This window comes from Coffea arabica, chromosome 3e (assembly GCF_036785885.1).
Source record: "Coffea arabica cultivar ET-39 chromosome 3e, Coffea Arabica ET-39 HiFi, whole genome shotgun sequence".
Lineage (NCBI taxonomy): Eukaryota > Viridiplantae > Streptophyta > Magnoliopsida > Gentianales > Rubiaceae > Coffea > Coffea arabica.
The window spans coordinates 944,990-966,232 of NC_092315.1; the positions used below are offsets into that span (position 1 = coordinate 944,990).

At 37.9% G+C, this 21,243-nt stretch overlaps 4 protein-coding genes and 1 long non-coding RNA gene across 5 annotated transcripts; 4 read left to right on the forward strand and 1 right to left on the reverse strand.

The window, feature by feature from the left end:
- Window positions 1–564: 564 nt before the first annotated feature.
- Window positions 565–1,120, forward strand: LOC113737874 (major allergen Pru ar 1-like). Its single transcript, XM_072084022.1, has 2 exons — window positions 565–636; window positions 788–1,120. The coding sequence occupies exons 1-2, from the start codon at window positions 565–567 to the stop codon at window positions 1,118–1,120; spliced, it is 405 nt and encodes a 134-aa protein (XP_071940123.1).
- Window positions 1,121–3,545: 2,425 nt separating this feature from the next.
- LOC113736476 (major allergen Pru ar 1-like) lies at window positions 3,546–4,667 on the forward strand. The gene is made up of 2 exons (XM_027263483.2): window positions 3,546–3,870; window positions 4,005–4,667. The coding sequence occupies exons 1-2, from the start codon at window positions 3,687–3,689 to the stop codon at window positions 4,298–4,300; spliced, it is 480 nt and encodes a 159-aa protein (XP_027119284.1). The 5' UTR covers window positions 3,546–3,686; the 3' UTR covers window positions 4,301–4,667.
- Window positions 4,668–5,986: 1,319 nt separating this feature from the next.
- On the forward strand, window positions 5,987–6,882 carry LOC113738067 (major allergen Pru ar 1-like). The gene is made up of 2 exons (XM_027265231.2): window positions 5,987–6,244; window positions 6,356–6,882. Exons 1-2 carry the CDS (start codon window positions 6,061–6,063, stop codon window positions 6,652–6,654), a joined length of 483 nt encoding a protein of 160 aa, XP_027121032.1. The 5' UTR covers window positions 5,987–6,060; the 3' UTR covers window positions 6,655–6,882.
- Window positions 6,883–14,161: 7,279 nt separating this feature from the next.
- Window positions 14,162–14,737, forward strand: LOC113738069 (uncharacterized). The gene is made up of 2 exons (XR_003460027.2): window positions 14,162–14,365; window positions 14,467–14,737. It is a non-coding gene; the product is annotated as an uncharacterized lncRNA (long non-coding RNA).
- A 4,195-nt stretch (window positions 14,738–18,932) lies between these two features.
- On the reverse strand, window positions 18,933–19,825 carry LOC113737984 (major allergen Pru ar 1-like). The gene is made up of 2 exons (XM_027265111.2): window positions 19,518–19,825; window positions 18,933–19,408 (listed from the first exon to the last, which is right to left on the reverse strand). Exons 1-2 carry the CDS (start codon window positions 19,699–19,701, stop codon window positions 19,110–19,112), a joined length of 483 nt encoding a protein of 160 aa, XP_027120912.1. The 5' UTR covers window positions 19,702–19,825; the 3' UTR covers window positions 18,933–19,109.
- Between the last annotated feature and the right edge of the window lie 1,418 nt (window positions 19,826–21,243).

The window sequence follows — 21,243 nt, forward strand, 5'->3', positions numbered from 1 at the left end:
ACCTAATTGGCAAAAGCTTAGCAGTAGTATTTTATGTTTTGGAGTCAAGAATAGGTGAAAATGTGGTACAAGTCAAGAAAGATTCAGCTGACAGGATTTGCTTGCGTGTCCTAAAATTGAGTACTTTCAGTCAGGAATTGTCTGAAGAAGTTTTCAATTTCATTGCATGCCTTGAAGAAAGATGTTGCAGTAACTTTCATGTCCCCCAAGTGAAAATGACAAAATGACTTTTCTGGGTAATGGTTGAGATGTTTAGGTGTGTGAAATTTCTTTAATTTGTGCTGCTGCTGAGTTTTGATAAGAGCAATGGTGGGGTGCCCAAACCTAATGCAGAAGTAATAAATACCGAAGGTGTCAATTGTGTGGAGCTTATCACATCCATGGTCTGAGCCTGAACTGGACATACTTGTCTTTAACAGAAGAAGACAGAAACAAAAGCAAAGTTTCTATCGTGTTAATAACTAAAATGCTTAATATATATACTACGTAGGAATCCTTCAAAACTGATATCATATTGAACTTAGATCATAGAACAAGGGCTTGCTTGGTCAACCCGCGGCCTGAATGTCACCACTTTTAACTTTGGTTGTGAAAGACAGGAATCACAGAGCAGAACAAGTCACTGCAGATGAGCAAGTAGTTCATAAGACATGATGGATAATCCTTAATTGCATAAAATCCTTGAGGGAGATGGTGGGGCTGGAACCATCAAGCTGATCACCACTTTTGGAGAAGGCTAGTAGTCTTACACTTAATTTTCTTTGTATAGAACTCGTCAATCAAATAGGAAATTAAATCGACTGATCCTAACACTGCAGGTAGCCAGTTCACGAGCGTGAAGCACAGAGTCGACAAGCTTGACACAGAAAGTTTCACTTGCAAGTACAGCAGCACAGTGGAAGGTGATGCTTTGATGGGCGTGCTTGAATCAATCTCTTATGTGATCAAGATTGAGGAATCTCCAGAGGGAGGATCCGTTTGCCAAACCTCCAGCACTTACTACACGAAAGGTGATATCCAGATGACAGAAGAACAAATAAAGAGTGGCAAAGAGAAGGCATTGGCAATGTTCAAAGCAGTTGAAGCTTACCTGCTGGCTAATCCTGATGCTTACGACTGAAGCAATATTTGCTACCGCAGTCTTCTGAGCACAAGTAACTAAACGTACAGCTTTGTTCTGTCTGATTTCTTTAGTGTCATTAGACTTTATTTGGCTCAAAATTAATTAGCGGGATTATTACATGTCCTTTTGAGGGCATTTCGAAGTTTTCATTTCCAAATTCCATAACCTCAACATCTACCTTCAGATGATTCCATTTTACTATATATAATTCCTATCATCTCATTGTTTTATTACTCTACACTGTAATCCAGTGTGCAATACAGACTTGCTCCTGAAATCTCTTCTCGCACTGTACTGAAATTCCTCCTGAATTCCACTTGTCATGAGTGATTAATCTGAGAAAGTCCACGACAAAGCAAAAGGCAGAGAAGGACATTCCACAAATCAATTAGATTGATGACTCACGCCTCGTGAGTGATGAATTGCCCAGACATGATAGAACCAAACGTAAAGTACTTAGACACAGCTTCTTTTGAACTTTGCAGTTAAATCTATCTAATTACGGTTAGAAACTTTATCTTGATCTCTTTGCTAGTTACTCAAAACTGAACAATAGTGGACGAAGAAAAAGGCGGCAGTTTTCATATATTATCAAGTTCGTGAAACATTGAAAACTAGCCTGCATGGGAAAGAAAATAAATTTTACCAGCTGGATTGGTACAACAGATATTTCTAGTTTGCGTTTAGTGTTTTCTGCTATAATTGTATAACTTCAAACTTTTGATGTCTACTCATCATGCATTAAGGATATCGTCGTTTTAATCTAAAATGAGTAGTTGTAACCAACACACACGCATGCGCACGCATACGTGCATGTATATATATTTACATATATGGTACGTAGTTGACTGATTACTCAAAAAGAGCCAAAAAAAAAAAAATAAATACAACAAATAGAATTATCATCAACATGCTGAAACCTTGATTGGAAAGGATGTTTTCTACATAAATTGACGGGTTGCATGACTCAAAATCAGATGGAATTGAAATTCTTTTGAACATGACTGTAGCTGGTCAAGTGCGTGAGAAACTTCGCAACGATGAAAATCCATAGTGACCGACCTTATAAATTCAAACTCATACTTGTAATTTTTACAGCATTCAAATATTGGTATGAATTTTTATTAAAAAATTATAAAAATTACACGAACTAATTTGAACAGGATAGAGTTCAACTTGTGAGGCTACGATGATGGTACCGGCAAATGACCAAGTAGGCTTCTCTATTTCTGAAGCAAATAATAGTCGTATGGCGGGGTTGGCCTACGATGTTGGCAGTCAACAACTCAACATTGACATGCACGATAAATATACTTTCCTGGTAAATATATATATAATTAGTTATTTTCATGTACTTTTTTTTCCAAATTTTCCAGTTTAGGCCCTGCTATTTATTAGAAGATAATGCTCGAGATCATCCTAACAAAAGAAGAAAAAAAATATATATATATATATTTTTTTAAGAAAAGAAAGATATCTTGGAGACACAGCTTGATGCTGTAAAGTAGTATATTCCATTAGAGAATTCTCATCTTTTACAAAAAATGCTAGTTCGATTTTCACCTCTTCTTCGTTCTAATTTTTCCCCCTAATGGCAATATACATAGCAAATAGCAAACCTTTTTTCCCCAATATCTAGAAGATGGCCCCTGCCTCCAGCCTCTCATTTTGTATATTTTTCCTCCTTTTATTTTTAAGGGTCAGAAATTTGGGCTGCTACATGATATGATGGACTGTACAGTTTACAATGGCTTTTTCCCTCGAGTCAACAAAGTCTTGCGGCACCATTTCCTGGAAATGTCCCATACTTCCTGGAAGAGCTTTCATTATTAAGTCAGAAAAATGGGACGGCATTATCAAGCAGAAGAGTATGATGTCGTAAAAATAATTTGGGAAAATTAAATTTTGAAAAAAAAGGAATACGAATATTAACAATCTAATAGTAGGTTGTAAATAACTCACGAATTAAATTAAAGCAACTAATAATTTTATTGCAAAATGACTAAATTACCCTTATGCGCACGTGCAAGTGTGCACATACAATACAAGTGCCCTTAATGCGCGCATAAGGGTTAATTTGTAATTTAGATTGCAACAAAATTTTTTATAATTTATGAATAATAACCCTGACCTTGTGTACAAATTTCCTAAAACTTATACCTATTTATGAATTTTCACTCTTCTTATTCTCTCTCTTTCCAAAATTTGCAATGAAATTAAAGGAAAATAATTGGCTCAATTATACCAACACTGTAGCAAAAATATTGGAGTATAATCTTTTGACTTTTTGCGTATGAACTGGGAAGGAAGACCTTGACCCCCAGAAACTGCACGACACGTACATATTTTAAATTTTAATGCCCGTTTTCAGTCATGAGATGAGGAGCCCTGGATTTTTCGCTCCATAAATACTGCCCCAAACTCCTCAAACTATCGTGCACCCACCAGCCAGCCAACCAACCAAGATAGACATCTTCCCACTCAACAGTAGCTAGCTTCATTCGCTGTCTTCTCTTTCGAGTGTTTTCTGGGTCATTTTTCCTTTCAACTTCTCGCAGGTATCATGGGTGTCATCACTTACGATCACGAGGTCACCTCCTCAGTCCCAGCAGCAAAGCTCTTCAAGGCTTTCATCCTTGATTTTGACAACCTCATCCCCAAGATCTTGCCTCAGGCCATCAAGAGCGTCGAAACCCTCCAAGGTGATGGTGGAGCTGGAACCATCAAGCTCACCCATTTTGGTGAAGGTCAGCACGTAGTACCTCCTACTCTACCCATCATGATCATCATCACCATCATCATGCAACATATGCATGCGTGCACAAGTACTCTTTTATTTCAATTGAACTACATATATATTATTCATAATAAAACAAAACAGGCAGCCAATACAAGAGCATGAAGCACCGCGTTGATGAGCTCGACAAGGAGAATTTCGGGTTCAAATACACCGTGTTCGAGGGAGATGTTTTGGGGGATGTGATTGAGAAAATCTCTTACGAGGTTAAAATCGAAGCCTCTGCTGACGGTGGATCCATTACCAAGAGCAAGAGCACCTACTACACCAAGGATGATGCCAAGATCACCGAAGAGGAAATCAAGTCTGGCAAAGACAAGTCCGCTGGAGTCTTCAAGGCTATTGAGGCTCACCTCGCTGCCAACCCTGATGCCTACTAATCAATTCCACTCTTCTTCATCAATTTTGAATTTTCTGCAGAAGCAAGAATAAATCTTTTAGCGTGTGCCTGGTTTCAAACTCCAAAGTGTGGGTTTTTTTTTTTCCTTTACTTTAATTTTTGGGTTTTTTTTTTTTTACACCCAAGGCAAGGCTATTAATTAAGTACTAGATCATTGCCTTCATAATAAATGCTACTGAAGCTTTGGGTGGTATAAAAATGATGATGTTGATTATGTTGCACGGTTTGGATTGAAGAGATGGTATATATGTATTTGTAAAGAATACACGTAAAGAAGCAAATACTACTATATCATATAGTTTTCACTACCACGTTGAAATATATTTTGTATAATCAGTTGAAAAGTTTCTTTGCTGTTTTAGTCTTTGTTGGTGTCAAAGAACTAGATTGAGTTACCCGTCTAACTATCTAAGCATCCATCGTACAATTAGTTCAAGTCCAACAATTAATTTCAATTACTCAAAGCCAACCTAATTCCAAAAGCGGTTTGCCAACTAACTACTGTATCAACAGAAAAAAAATGACTGCTTTTGCTCACTGCTAATTGGATATATAATCAAGAGATAAATAGAAAATGAAGATCGACTGTTTAACTTTGAATGGGTCAACTTTTGCACTGATTGGAGACTGGAGGGCAATTAGACTAGTACTCTTTGCTTTCTTTAAAGTCCAGAAAATTAACGTTCTGGATTACATGTATGTAAAGAATCAAGCTAGTGATAACGAAACTTGATCTTGCAAGAAACACTGGTAGTTTTCAAGAATCAAAGTTGTCTAAATAGTTTTGCCAGATGCATTTGCCAAGTATATGCTGGGGCCTATTTTGGAAATTAATAACAGGATGTCTATTGCAACAACCAGACTTTTCGGCCATTTAAAATGCTACTCTCTGCTCCTCTTGCCCTTCACCCACTTTTGACAGCGAAATCAAAACTTAGAATCAACTTCGAAATTAGTTTTTCTGTGGTATATAACCTCATCCCAATACAAGTTTAGTTAAAGCTTCATACCTTGAATCAGGATATAATTCATTAGGGGTTTGAGGGATGGAAGAAATTGAATGAAACATCAGCCTGTAGAACTCTTGGAGGATAATATGCAAACTTTCCATAGCTCAATTTTAAAGTTTTATAGGATTACTAAGTTGCAACATTGTTAAAATAGTATCTAGACAGTAGTTATGTTGGCAGCTGTGGTGATGGATCAGCAATACTTCCAGTTGCTAGTAACGAGTTTATAACTATAAAAAGCCGAGCATTTAATACAAGAAGAAGAAGAAGAAGGAAACAGGCCCTTCAAGTTCAAAACTTGATATGGCAGCAGGATACTATGGTCTAGCATTGCTCACATGACATGTAATTGCCAAAAAAAAAAAGGTACAAAATCTATTTTTAAAAGAAAAAATGTGGGAATTACAGATTTGTTATGCATATGTGGTTCTAAATGGCATATATTGAATAGCTGAATTTGTTGCAATAAAAGTTGTTAGTTCTATCCCACCTCAATAGGCTAACAACAGGAGTAATGGGCTTGTAACTTCCTCATTTAAATTCCTCACTAGTTTTTACCATCTAATAATTGATAATCTTTAATGTTATCAAACAATGGTGAAGTGCGTGAATGATGAAGCCATGTTTCAGTCTATAAATAGAATCGCATCTCTCACATTCTCTTCACACCCCAAAATTGTCATCCCATTCTAGTAGTTCAGCATCTTTAAAACTTCCTAGGAGATCAATCATGGGTGCTGTTACCTTCACTGAAGAGTTCACCAGCACCATCCCGGCCTCCAGATTGTTCAAGGCCTTGATCCTTGATTCTGACAATCTCATCCCCAAGATTGCTCCCCAAGCTGTAAAGAATGTTGAGCTAATCGAAGGCGATGGAGGCCCTGGAAGCATCAAGAAAATGAACTTTGGAGAAGGCAAGACCATTAATTCTACTCTTGACATGGTTCATTAACAATACTTACCAATGTGTAGATTAAGATGGATTGTGCTTTGGATATTTTTTTTTTTTTGGGTAACATATGCAGGTAGCCAGTTCAAGTATGTGAAGCATAGGATTGATGCAGTAGACAAGGAGAATTTGACCTATGCTTATACCCTGATTGATGGCGATGCTTTGATGGACAAGCTTGATTCAATTTCTTATGAAATGAAGTTTGAGCCTTCTCCTGATGGGGGTTGCAAAGGCAAGAATGTTAGCACATACCATACAAAACCAGGCGTGGAGATCAAAGAAGAGGAGATCAAGGATGGCAAGGAAAAGGCTGCAGGTGTCTTCAAACTTGTGGAAGGCTACCTTTTGGCAAACCCTGAGGCCTATGCATAATTTACCTAATTATGCATGTTTATTTGTTCTAATTTATCATTCTGGATGGATAATGAGTGTTTGTATGCCAATAATCTTGTGAGCTTCTAATAATGCTCTTGGGCATTATTAGAATTAGAAGAGTCTGTGTTGATCTCTATATTAATCCTTTTCCCTTTTAAGTATGTTGCGGAAATGCTGGTTCCTGAAAAGATCAGATTATTCATATTGATCAATTTCTGGATGGAACCTAAAGTCTCTTTTCCTAAACCTATGTTTAGTTTGTAATTCATGAATGCATAGTTTCAGTTGAGGGAAGATTAAAAAGGACAAACTTAAGAAGATATAGTAATTTGGGTTCAGAATCAGATGGTACTTAATTTTCACAACCAGGATATATGCTTCGGCAGTGTTTGTATGGCAAAGATCACCATTTACAGCCTGAAAATGACACAGCCGTGTTATTTGGATTCAAGTGAACAAAGTGTCAATTGGGAAGTTCGGCTTGGTCTCGTAGAAGTACTCCACCATCGGTTACTACTTCAGTTTTCTGGTGCTTTAAGTAATAATAAAGCCAACCCTAGTTCTCACTTCATTTTTTCCCTAAAAAATGAACCTATACACCTAAAAAAAAAAAAAAGGAACCTGTAAGTAAGCAATTGATTCGGTTTTATTGGGGAGCATCCAAAATGGTACAATTTGGACTGATTTAATTCAGGGTATCAATACTTTACTACAACAGATTGAATGATCTAGTAGTATGCAGACACAAGATTTGTGGAGGTTAACCTTCTGGTTGAGAATTTGCTGATTCTCAACCAGAGTACTGGTAAGGGAATGCAACATTATAGAAGTGTAAGCTGAGAGTCTTTAGTGCATGCCATGGTTCTACTTCTCCTATTTTCCTCCTCAAAAACAGTCAGGCAGGGTGTAACCTCCAAGAACAGGACAGAGTTGTCATTTAGATTCTCTAGGAAGGTTCAACAGGATGGCGACAAAATAGAGAAACGAGAATCTAGTTAAGGATAGAGTAGTAAAAGTTAAATTGCACCTGTAGGATTAATTATTGGATAGAGAATGCCATTAATTTTGCAACAGCTCTTCTTTGGATTCGAATTTATCAGGTAAATTGAAGCCTCTAGCTGTTTGGAACCAAGTAGATTCAGCATTTTCGTGCTTCTTTCTGAAGTGGTTTTCAAGATTGATTCATCTCGCCTTGAGGTGATCACATTTGTTACACAATGGCAATCCCTTTGGAAGCTTATCCTATCTAAACTGGCAGGCATAACTGACAAGAATTTGGATGTGTCTGCCTATAATTTGGTTAAGATGCCAACCAAAGCATTCTTCCTCTGAACTTGTGAATAGTGTGCCTTCTCCCTGAAGCATTTCCCCATCCAACAAAACAGTTTATTCTTTCTGATTTCTCTGTAGCTTTACTCGAGCCTTCAGGACATGGGGATCATCACTGTGTCTGATGAATTTACTTCTGTAATCCCTCGTGAAAGAATATTCAAGTCCTTGATTTTTGATGCAGACAATTTGGTGCCTAAACTCCTGCCACAGATCATCAAGAGCATTGACATTGCTGAAGGCGATGGCGGGGCAGGAACCATCAAGCAAATGAACTTTGCTGAAGGTAGATTCTTAGGGGTCTCAGGGGTTTCCCGCCTTTCGTAGTTATCGGCTCTATATATAGTATAGATGTCCACCGTATCCGGTCCTTCCGCTTATAATTCCTCCAGAGTTATCAATTCTTCGCCTGCTTTAACTTTTCCCTGTTTTTTTCGAGATCTCTTGGTTTCTTGCCGCTACTTTCCGGTAAAAGAAATTTTCTTCCCCTTGATTTTGATCGGAATTAATTTGCTTTTACTGGCTTGATTGTTTTGTCATGGAGTGAAGAAGGCGTGTCCAAGATTACAAAGAAGGCGCGGTCAATCAGCCTGAAGAAGACAAAGGCGTGGTTTCGAAACCACGCCTTTCCTCTGGTTTAACAGAATTATACTTCTGTTATGCGCAAGTGGAGCTGATAATTCTAGAACTCCACGTGTCATAACCTTATTAGTCTGTTTAGAAGTTAGTTAGTCCAGAATTGTCCATAAAAGCATGAAGGAATCCGGATGATAGGAGATTTTGTCATAATTCTCCAAGTGATTGTAAAGGTGATTTGGCTTTGCCAAATTCCCTCCATTTTCTCTTTTTCCTTCATTCTTTCCCCTTCATTCTGTATCCATTGTTTCTGTTTCTGAAATTGATCTTTTCCCGCTATTAATGAGAAGTTGGAGTTCATTATTTGTTCTCCATTTCCAATTCAAATAACTCGCTAAGAGATTAGCTCACTTCTGCTGCAAGAAATCTGTCACCATTGCTGTAATTAGGTTCAATACCATAACAGTGGTATCAGAGCAGCTACGATCCGTCTGGGTTTGGCTGCTTGATTAAAAATCTTTCCTCCTAATTTTTTTCCTTCACTTCTGATTCACTTTCTTCCCTATCCATCTTCATCTCTTTTCCGACCAACCAAAATATATATATATATATATGGAGACCCTTGAAGAAATCTCTAAAATGCTGAATTACTTCCTGGTGGAGCATAAGAAGCCTAAACAAACAACTAACGTAGCAGAGTACTATGAGGAATTTGAAGAGTGGAGAAACGAGATGTTGGCTTTGAAACCAGAACTCAGTGAAGAATACTTTATTGATGGTTTTAACTTTGGGCTTCATTGGAATATCCGGATGAAGCTAAAGGGATTTAGGAATCCACCCAAGATCATGTATGAAGCATATGTCCGAGCAAAAATCGAGGAAGCCGTGATGGAGAAGCATGATTCTGCTCTTGATTTACCAAAAGGAGAGCAGCTTATGAGAGAAAATGAGGTTATGGAGGCTGAACACAATGATATAATCACTAACTTGAAGGATGAAAGTGCAGTCAGCCACATGTTTGATGAATTGTGCCAAAGGACTCCAATGGATTTTTTAGAGGAGAACCAACATAAAACATCAGCAAGGGACTATCAAGAAGAAAAAGCTATAAACCAAGTGTTTGATAGATTGGCTCACAACGATTGTGTTATCTCTCAAGGGCTTAGCTATGAATTGCTTATAGGGGAGCTAGCTTGGCAACAAGGCTCTATAGACAAGGAAATATTTAACTCTGCTTCACCGCTCCATTGTCCCAGAAATTGGTCTTCGGTCAGCTGCAAGGATGGTGCTGTCAATATTGTTCCTTCGCAACCAAATAGACCACTTGATGACTTGATATTTGATCCTGGGGGCAGTACTAAAATAGCAATGAACAAAGATGCAGAGGGTGAAGGGGGAAATGAGATGCAAAATCAAGAGAAAGAGAATGATGGAAATAAAAATAATGGTGAAGAGGAGGAAACTAGAGAAGACGACCGGGGAAAGCATGGTGAAGAGCAAAGTGGTGAGGAGACAGGAGAAAATAAAGAAAATGGTGGCGCAGAAAAAGAGAATGAAACGAAGGAGGAGAACAATGAGAATGCTAATGAAGACACACAAGAAAATGGAGCTGAGCAGAAAGGTAATGAGGAAAAGGATGTAGAAGAAGAGAATGGGGAAAATGAAGAGACCAGGGAAAATAAGAATGACCTGGATGGAGGTGAAGAGCATGAGGTGAAGGAGCAGGTTAACGATGAGAGCAAGGCAACAGAAAAGGAAGAGAAGAAACAATTAGGCAATGAAGATCAAGGTAGAGAGAAACAGGAAGACCATGAAGTGAAGGAACCAAAAGAAGGTAAATCTGAGGAATCACCAGATGAGAAGGTTCATCAAGCAAATGAGCAGACAAACGAAGCTGCTGCACGGGAAAACACCAATGGTGGGAATGCCCAGAGTGAAGAGGTTCAGGATGCTCAAGGTATGAAAGACACTGAGAAAGTAAATAAGGAAAACGTAAATGGGGAAGAACAGTCGACTGAGAAGGTCCAGGACAAGTCTGAAGGCAACAGTGAATATGTGACAGAGGCAAATAAGATACACGATAATGAATCAGGTTCAAATGCAAAAGAAGGTGAGTCAAATGAACAGAATAGTCCATCAACTGTTGCGACTGATGAAGGCAATGACAGTGAAAACACACAGCAGGGATCAGGTCACGATTCCAATCCTGCAGAAGGAACACATGAAGCTAATCAAGAACAAGGCAACGGCAATGAGACCACACAGCAGGAATCAAGGGAATCTTCCAATCCCACAGAAGGAACAAAGGAAGCTAATCAACAGCAGAGCATTAGCGACAATTCTAAGGCTGATGCTGATCAAAACCAGAGAAATGCTATTGGTGATGTCCTTCCTGGGGGAGATGGTGCGCAGTCTACTCAAGAGGAGCAAACCGAGAACAAGGATGCTGCAACAAACAATGACAAATCCGATACAAGTTCAAATATGAAGGAGGGCTCAGCATATGGAGAAGGTTCAAATGATGTGGGCAATAGACAAAATGCTGGTAGCGATACTGTTGGGGGTACAGAGAAAAGTTCAGAAAATTCATCAGCCAATCAGGTTAATGAAAAGGTTGAGATCCAGAAGTCTGATGCTCATTCTGAAACAGGACCGGAAGAAAAGATTAACCCTTCAAATGACAATGGCTGATTCATTGGTGGGGAACAGATCCAGCAGAGGCAACATGGGAATTTGCAGAAGAAATTAGGAAACAGTTCCCTCAATTCCAATCTTGAGGACAAGATTTTCTTTTAGGGGAAGGCTCTGTCATGGAGTGAAGAAGGCGTGTCCAAGATTACAAAGAAGGCGCGGTCAATCAGCCTGAAGAAGACAAAGGCGTGGTTTCGAAACCACGCCTTTCCTCTGGTTTAACAGAATTATACTTCTGTTATGCGCAAGTGGAGCTGATAATTCTAGAACTCCACGTGTCATAACCTTATTAGTCTGTTTAGAAGTTAGTTAGTCCAGAATTGTCCATAAAAGCATGAAGGAATCCGGATGATAGGAGATTTTGTCATAATTCTCCAAGTGATTGTAAAGGTGATTTGGCTTTGCCAAATTCCCTCCATTTTCTCTTTTTCCTTCATTCTTTCCCCTTCATTCTGTATCCATTGTTTCTGTTTCTGAAATTGATCTTTTCCCGCTATTAATGAGAAGTTGGAGTTCATTATTTGTTCTCCATTTCCAATTCAAATAACTCGCTAAGAGATTAGCTCACTTCTGCTGCAAGAAATCTGTCACCATTGCTGTAATTAGGTTCAATACCATAACATGTTTTTTCTCTTTTGCTGCATGCTTGCGGAACCCTAATTCTCTCTGATACAGTTCCTCTTTGGTCTTTTTACCTTATAGGTTCGACAATCCGTGGTTTTTAGCTGATTTTTTTTTTGCGATTTTTTGTGTGGATATGTCGTCTGAAATTGTGCTTTTTTTTTCCGCACTTTCTGTTTGTTTTCTTTTTTTTAGGCTACCTGTTTGCTTCGTAGGTGCTTGTTTTAGGGTTTGCTGCAAATCGGTTGGTTCTGGGGTGTAGCTTTTAGCTTTTCTCTTAAGATCTTCAAGTCCGTGGGTGTTTATTGTAACTACTATCTTTTCTCTTTGGATCTTCGATTCCTTGAATGGTTATTGCGACTCGTAGCCATTTTTGTTCTTTGGGGTTGAGATCTTCTCTTGTTGTTCCTTTCGGTAGGAATAGTTCTTCTTCGTCCACTGGATTTCGAGTATAAAAAATTGTTTTGTTTCCTCCTCCCCCTCTGTAGATTGTAGCTTGTAGCTTTTTCCTTGGGATCTTTTGGGAAAAATGACCATTTTCGTCCCTAAATTTTTTTTGCTCGTCAATTTAGTTCATAACTTTTATTTTTTATCAATTTAATACAAGAATTTAATTTTCGGATCCAATTAAGTCCTTCTAAAATTCATTTAGCTCCTAATTTAGCATTAAACAAGGGTATTTTGGGAAGCTTCTGCCACCAACCACCCGCCTCATCCTTCATGATCGGGGGATTTTGGATATTCCAGCAACACCAATAATCCACCGGCGGAGGGATTACTTTGGCTCCGCGGCCTAAAATTTGAAAGATTGGAGAAGAAGCCAATGTTTCCCAGCAAGAACAGAGCAATAACAACCACGCATGTCAAAATTATTCACATCCACTGCTGCATTTTTCTTTTACCTCCTAAGTGGCGGAGGGATAGATTTTGTCTTGCTTTGCTTCACCACAACTGATGGTTTTTGAGATCTTTTGGTAACGGTAGGAAAACAGTACTTAACCTCAGATTCCTTTATTGTTCCAGGTACGATTTCAGATTTTGGAGTGCATTCCCCAATATCGTTTCCATCGGGAACTTCTGCTCCACCGGCCTTCTTTCTCTCCTTCTTCCTCAACCTCTTCTCCCTTTCCTAGAGAAATCAAACGGACGTCATTGATGGAAAGCCAAGTGAAGAAAAGCACACTTACTCAGGCACATGAATTGGAAATTCAAAATTTCTTACCTTGTCTCTCAGCTCGGCTTCTTTCTGTGCTCGTAATTCAGCCCTCATTTGCGCTTTCTCTACGATCCTCTTTTTCCTCTCCAGTGCCTCCAGAGCCTTAGCTTTCTCCTCTAGTCGCCGTTGCTCCCTCAACTTGGCTGCTGCCTTTGCCTTCGTTAACTCTTCAGCCTTCCTTGAGATGCTCTGATTTTGTCTTATTGTGTCAGTGAGTCTGGAAGAGGGAATTCCTATTTCTACTCTAAACATGCATGCCTAAGGTGGCTAGGCTTCTCTTTCAAACATGGGATTCCACTCTTGGAGACTTGAGGCTTTTGTGATTTTTATCGCCATGGAAGAACTTTGGTACTATAGTTGTTATGGTCGACAATTTGTAGAATGGGTGGGGCCCGCATTTTTCATTGTTTGGGCTTTTGAATAATTGGGTTGGTGAAATTATGGGTTCGATGCAAATTTCGCAGGTGGAAGGTTGGTTTTCTTGGGATAGTTGAGGCGGTGGTTGTGGCTGTGGTAGTGGTGAGAGGGGCAGCTGCTGGGGTGGCAGTGGTGGTGGTGGTTCATCTTCGTTGGTGGGGTCTTGAGATTGCAGGGGCCTCGCTGGGGTTGCCAAATTGCCAAAGTGTGGATTACTGGTGTTGCTGGCATTCCAAAATCGCCGATCATGAAGGAGGAGGCGGGTGGTTGGTGGCGGAGGCTGGCAGTGGAGAGGAGATAATTCAAAGTTCTCAAAATGCCCTTGTTTAATGTTAAATTAGGAGCTAAATTACTTTTAGTGTGGCGCCGCCGTAGAAGGACTTAATTGGATCCAAAAATTAAATTCACGTATTAAATTGGCTAAAAATAAAAGTTAGGGACTAAATTGACGGACAAAAAAAGTTTAGGAACGAAAATGGCCATTTTCCCGGATCTTTTGAGGTCAATTCCTTAGATTTTTATTTTAATAAATTTTTGTTGCTTTCCTGACTCCCAAGAAAATTGAACTGCGCTTATTATGAATTTCTTTGGTGATGTGTACAGGACTTGCTGAATGGGGGTTTTCTTGAACTTCCGTGAGTTGCAACTTACAATTTCCCCGTGTTGTGTTTTTCGGTTTTTCTTTGTTGTGATTTTTGGATTCATTTTTTAGTACTTCCTACTATTAACTCCTCGTATGATTGTTTGGATTCTTTTGGCAGTTAATTCTATTGGGCCTGCGGGTTCAATTTTGCTGGGTATGCAATTTGGCTACTGCTTTCACCTCCTCCTCAGTGGGAATTATTACAATAGAAAAGAGTAAAAATCTGGCTATATTGCCAAAATTTATTCTCTTACACTCTGATATGATCTGTCTGGAGTTCATCTTTACTGATTTGATGTTTGATGATTTTCTCCAGTTCGGACAAGTCCAAGATTGGGCATGACAACCTTCTGGCTGCTGGTCCTCGCAGAAGGCTGTAGAAAATTACTAGTGGATCTTGCCATGCACCAGAATGAATGGGTGAATGAACTGGATTAGTATATTATCGTATTGTTAACTCTAAACGATGCTAGTTTTAGTGGCTGCTTGTATAATTAACCTCTTAGCTAATATTGGATTTTAATGCTGTGGTGAGAATTTACTCTGTGGCAAGAATTGTTCTGGTGAGACTTTTTTGTGGCATTGAAGCTCCCTTTTGGCGTCATTTACCAGAGTCCGCTTAGAATCACAGAGCTGCTTATTCCATTCTCTTTATTTCCAGACCTTCTGGGGTCGTATTCTCTTGGCTTCGTTGCAATTTGCAGATGGCAATTTTGGCCGAGTGAAAGATGCAAAATAAAATAGACCAGTCAACCAGCCCTAAGAGCAGATCAAACTGGAGCCGTCTACTGGAATGAGGATTCTTTTCAATTTATCTTTTTTGGCTTTACCGTGCCGTGCTCAGAATATTATGTCACGTAAAAGTTGTCATTAGACTCTAAATTGGTATCTAATAAAACATTTTCTTACGATAACTTGTACCTAAGGATTTGGTTGGTATCTTTTGTTAGGCAAAGATTTTGTTGTTTATGTCAAAAAACTCAAAAGGAAATCATGATATATTGCATATCCAAGGAGGATACATAAGGCGAAATTATCATCTTTATGCTTGGACCAAGAAGTAAGGCCATTTATTTGACTTGTGTTCTTTTTACTCTGCTAAATGTTCACAACCTAACCGTTTTAGCTAATTTATTGATTAGTTACTTGAGGAGACTCTAAATGTTAGGGGACTCCAAATTCAGCCCTCTGAGAAATCCCAATCAGTCAAGTCCACATAAGGTAAACTCGAGTTCCCCAACACTATGGTCCATTGAACAATTGAGAGTCGACTTGGGTTGTCCCGCTTTTGACAGCCTTTTAATAGTTTTTGATTCAATCATTACAGCCCCAAATGATACCACCGGACAATTTCAAAAACTTTTAAACTTGAATTCATATTATGCGATATAATTTAAATTTATTCGTATACAAAAAAAAAAATTATACATTAATAGTATATATTAAAAAATTTATCCTATATATACATGGGCATATACCTATATGTATGTATATTACTTCTCATACTCATCCATCGTGGTACTCTGTCAAATATAAGAGCCCGTTGCCTATAAAATCAAGTCTGAGCTCCAGAATTTGGCAATTTTGAGCTTGAACTTTGAAGACGAAGAAATTAAGGTTTTCAAAAATAGTTTTACAATAACTCGACACAAAATTGTGGAAGCTTACCTCATTACCGATTCCTTTCGTATTATAAAACCATGTAGCCGATAAGTAGCAATATTCTTGGTACAAAAAGATTAAATTAACGCCTTCTACTAAAACAGAATTTTTAAGTCATTTTCTTCGAGCCATGGCTATAGAATGGCACACTTTGCTCATGTGGAATTGGCCCTAAAGCCCATGTCCAACATGGACGGAGTCTAGACCTTAATCTTTTAGTACAGATCGTGAGACTAGGCCTAAAAGTACGAATGTTGAATGGGCTAAGTTGGGGTTTACCAAAGCCCGATTCAGCAAGTCTAACAATTCGAATTTATCAAATCTGGTGTCTCTCTATAGGCTAACAAAAATATATGTCCGAATTTAGAATCTTTATTCAACCGGAAAAAGTTTATCAACTAAAAATGATCACTGTATAAAAAGTTGATCCTTGTACTTTATAAATGATCACTATGTAAAAAGTTAATCCTCGTACTCTATAGTTTATAGCGAATAGCCTATCATGAAACTAGAACGTAAGACACAAAGCCTACTCCTAAGACTTTTTATTGCTTATAGTCTTCAAGAACAATTACAAATATTATCAATCAATTTCTTTCCATTATTCAATTCTTGAATTGCTTTTAGACTTGTTCAAATTTTGTGCATTTGGCATAAAGGCTTTTGCTGAGGACAACTAGCGTAAAATTGTGGAGCATTATAAGAATAAAAAATTGGATTTTCTAGAAAATAAGATGATTCTTGTGAAGTGTTAAATTTGTTGGTTGTTCCAACTACAAAAAACACATATGACAGCCGACATATGATGACATTTATTGGATAGAGTAGTCAAAGTTAAATTGCACCTGTAGGATTAATTATTGGATAGAGAATGACAATAATTTTGCAGCAGCTCTTCTTTGGATTCGAATTTATCAGGTAAATTGAAGCCTCTTGCTGTTTGGAACCAAGTAGATTCAGCATTTTCGTGCTTCTTTCTGAAGCGGTTTTCAAGATTGATTCATCTCGCCTTGAGGTGATCACATTTGTTACACAATGGCAATCCCTTTGGAAGCTTATCCTGTCTAAACTGGCAGGCATAACTGACAAGAATTTGGATGTGTCTGCCTAGAATTTGGTTAAGATGCCAACCAAAGCATTCTTCCTCTGAACTTGTGAATAGTGTGCCTTCTCCCTGAAGCATTTCCCCATCCAACAAAACAGTTTATTCTTTCTGATTTCTCTGTAGCTTTACTCGAGCCTTCAGGACATGGGGATCATCACTGTGTCTTCGAGCTGGCAATTTGTTCCAAGTCCCAATGGGCTACCCATGCCCAAAGGAACTTTGGGCGGGATGGGTATTATAATTTGGTATTGGGTTTAAGTTGGGACACATCCCAACTATACCCATTAATGAATGGGAAAGGATGGGAAATACTTGGGTACCCATTGGGCTCAAATGGCAAGGGCTCCGTTTGGATTAGCTGTTTTTGGTAGGTGTTTTTGAAATATTTTATTGTAGCAGTGTATATGAAAAATTTTTACTATAAAATTTTTTTGAAATATTTGATATATTAATATGGATGGGATGTTTCTTGAGTTATTGTATATTACTGTAACATTGTATTTGAAAAACTTATTTTTTGAAAAAAAAGTCAATCCAAACGGAATCTTAGATTCAAAAATTATCTTTAACAATTTTTATAGTCATACCAGCGAATATAATCTAGTAGTCTTCCTAGTCATTATCCACAAGAATTTCCAGCATTTCAGTTAGTTTAGACCTGTCATCCTTGGACAATGATAAGGATAAATATTCAACATCCTAAGGACCTTGGCCATCTTGATATATGTTGGAATATGGCTGTATATCTATCTTTTCCTTTATTTGTTAATCCAATTTTTGGTGGGAATCTTGAGTATAAAGCACTTGCATGTTTATTTAATAAAACTAAAAGAAATTTAATAAATCAAAAATATTAAAATTATATAAAAATAAAAAATGAATTAAAGGAAAAAAAATATGTAGAAAATGGATTTGGGTATTGGGCGGGATCAATCTAAACCAATCCCAAAATGATCCCGCCCAAGTTAGTCCCAAAACACATATGGGTAAGGTTGGGCCCAAACCCATATGACTCGGTTCCATCTCAAACCCAAGCAAATCCCGCCCATTTTGCCACCTCTACTGTGTCTGATGAATATACTTCTGTAATCCCCCGTGCAAGAATATTCAAGTCCTTGATTCTTGATGCAGACAATTTGGTGCCTAAACTCCTGCCACAGATCACTAAGAGCATTGACATTGTTGAAGGTGATGGAGGGGAAGGAACCATCAAGCAAATGAACTTTGCTGAAGGTAGACTCTTAGCCTACATGAAACTTGATTTCCCTTTGGGTTTTTCTTTTCTTTTTTTTTAATATCTCATTTTCAATTTCAAGAGATTGCAAATGCTTTACGCATTGGTATTGGAGACCTTTTAACATATGATCCATGACATGTAACCAGGAACTCATTTCAAATCCATAAAGCATAGAATTGACGTGATCGATGTGGAGAATTGCACATACAATTACACTTCGATTGAAGGTGATGCCTTGGGAGGCAAACTTGAGAAAATCTCGTATGAAGCTAAGTTCGAGGCTTCACAAGAAGGATGGACCATTTTCCAAAATGACCAGCAAATACTACGTCTTGGATGATGCTGCAGTTACCGAAGAGGAAATCAAGGCTGGTAAAGAAAAGGCCATTGGAATCGACAAAGCAGTTGAAGCCTATCTCCTCCAAAACCCTGATGCCTATGTTTAATTCTATGTTTCTTCAAAGTCTGAGACAAAAATCTCTGAATTTATGATCTTTATGTCCTGTCATCTGCTCCCTCTTGCTTTGAAGAATAACCGTGTCAGCTAGTCCTCAGAAATTATGGAGTGTGATTTTTCAACCTTCCTGTAATTCACTCATAGTTTTTCTAGCATGCAACTCTTTCGCCTTTGTTACCTCCAATGATCTTTGAATGCATATCCAGTTGATTAACCAACTTTGAATCATGTGGTATCAAGAATATTTGAAACTCAAAAGTGAATTAACATATCTAAGATGGAACTGATACTAGTGTTATAACTTCCTGTAACATGAGTACGTAAGTTAAGTTCAGTGTAGTTAAGTTTCTTGGATATAACTTGGCACACAATTATGTACAAGAAAATGGAATTTTTATTTCTGCAAAGAAGAAAAAACTATAACTATACTATTTATCTGGTATATATCTCCGCAACAAAGAGCAACAATTTCCAACAAAAATTAAGTGCAAAATCTATTCAAGTATAGGCACGAGGGTGTGCCAAAAGATAGGCTTCCACAACCTCATACATCCCAATAGCTCTGTCCTTACCAAGCTCAATTTCTTCCTCTTTGATCTCCACATTTTCTTTGGTCTTGTACTCGGATGTTATCTTACAAATGCAGCCTGTATAGCCGTAGGGTTCAAATTTAACTTCGTAAGAGATCCAATCCAATTTGTCCATCAAAGCATCCCCTTCAATCAGAGTGAATTTAACCATGTAATGCTCCTTATCCAGAGCATCAACTCTGTGCTTCACATATGTGTAGGGGCTAGCTGCATCACAGAATTTTCAACAAGAAGAAAAATACATGATTACGTGTTTCTGTAGGATTTTGCACCAAACCAAGTTGAAATTTAAGACGATACCACTTATTTGACTAACCTTCTGTGAAATTCATTTGCTTGATGCTCCCAGCTTCACCATCTCCTTGCAGATATTCAATGCTTTTGATTGATGAAAACATGAGCTTCGGGCAAAGATTATGGGAATCCATGATCAGGGCTTTGAACATCCGATCTGGGGTAACTTGAGTCTTGAAAGACTGAGATACCTTGATGATTCCCATGTCTGCTTTCTTTTTTAACGGAATGTGCAAGCTGGAAAGAATTAGTTAGAGGTTAAGAATTATAAGAGTAGCATAAAAATTGGGTAGAGGCTGGAGACCTTTATATGCATCAAGTGGGAAAGCTCTAAGAGAAGACTTCAGGCCTCCTTTTTCCTATTTTTCTCTATAATATGGTGTGTTTGGATGGAAAGAAAATAATGGAAAAGAAAGGATGTGGTGAGAAAAAAAAAATTTAGGAATCATTTGTTTGAAAAAGGAAAATAAAGCAAAGGAAATGGACTTTAAAGACCCATCAAAAAAAATTTTTTTTTTTCCAACTAGAAGTGGGATAAAATGAAAAGAAAAAAAAGGAACACTCATACAATCACTTGTGAATTACAATAATAATGTTTGTCGTGAACACATAATTCAAAATGACATGACAAGAAGCATGGCCACTTTAGTAAAATACTAACTGAAACACACTACTATGTATATTACTAGTTTCCTTCCAAATCTCCTAAACATGTGTGTACATCTCATCTTTTCATTTCTATCCTACACTCCCAAACCAGCCGTTGGTATACAGATTACAAAACGAAAAAAGAAAAACAGTTTTATCCTTAAATAAATAAATCATGACCGATCCTCCATTTAAAGTTTATACTTCAAAGTCAGCTCATCCATTTGGTAGGTAGCTCACCTTTTCAACTCGGGAGGGAGAGTTCTACGGAGGGAGACACTTTGGTCACCCGGCGAGGCATGAAAATTCCATGCCATGACTCAATCCTACTTCACTTATATTATATGGTCTAAAATAAAGTAGAAGTTAGCTGATTTGATTTGGACACAAACTCGGTAGAAATTTTATCGACAGAGAACGGTCGAACTAAGGAGCCTAATCCTGTAATATGAAAATGTGCATCTGGAACTACGGAGACGTGTTTGATAGACAAAATTTTACTAAAAAAATATCTGTATAGGCAATCTTGTAGTAGCACAGAAATGATAAATCAGTAGTTAGTTTGAAAGTCATTTTCAAACTCAAACACGTGTACATACAAATAAATGGAGCATTAACTGAGATTGAATTTCCCAGTGACTTTTAACGAAAGTGTTTACTTTTCCAACTTCAGGTTCTAATCCTTTTTTTTTTTTTTTTTTTTTTGGGGTTTAGGGGTGTGTGTTATATTTTTTAAGTAACAGAAGAGAAAAGACTCTCTACTCTAGAAGGAAAACTGGACTCCACGGAAAGTTCTCTCGGCCCAGCACGCTGAAATGGGTCAGTGGAACTCTGGGTTGAGTGGATCCATCGACTTTTCCGCCTTCGTTCATTGTGAATAAGCAGAATGAGCTGGTGTACACTTCATCTCTTGCTAAAGTCTAGTGAGAAAAACCACAAAAAAAAAAATTAAGAACCGTGAAATTTAGAAATTTTTGGTTCTAAGAATTTTACTCTCGTTTTTATTGCATCATTTACAAATTAATTGTAATGTGTATGTATGACTTGATGGTAATCTAATATTTAAAAAAAATTTAATCGATGTTGATCGTGTCATTAAC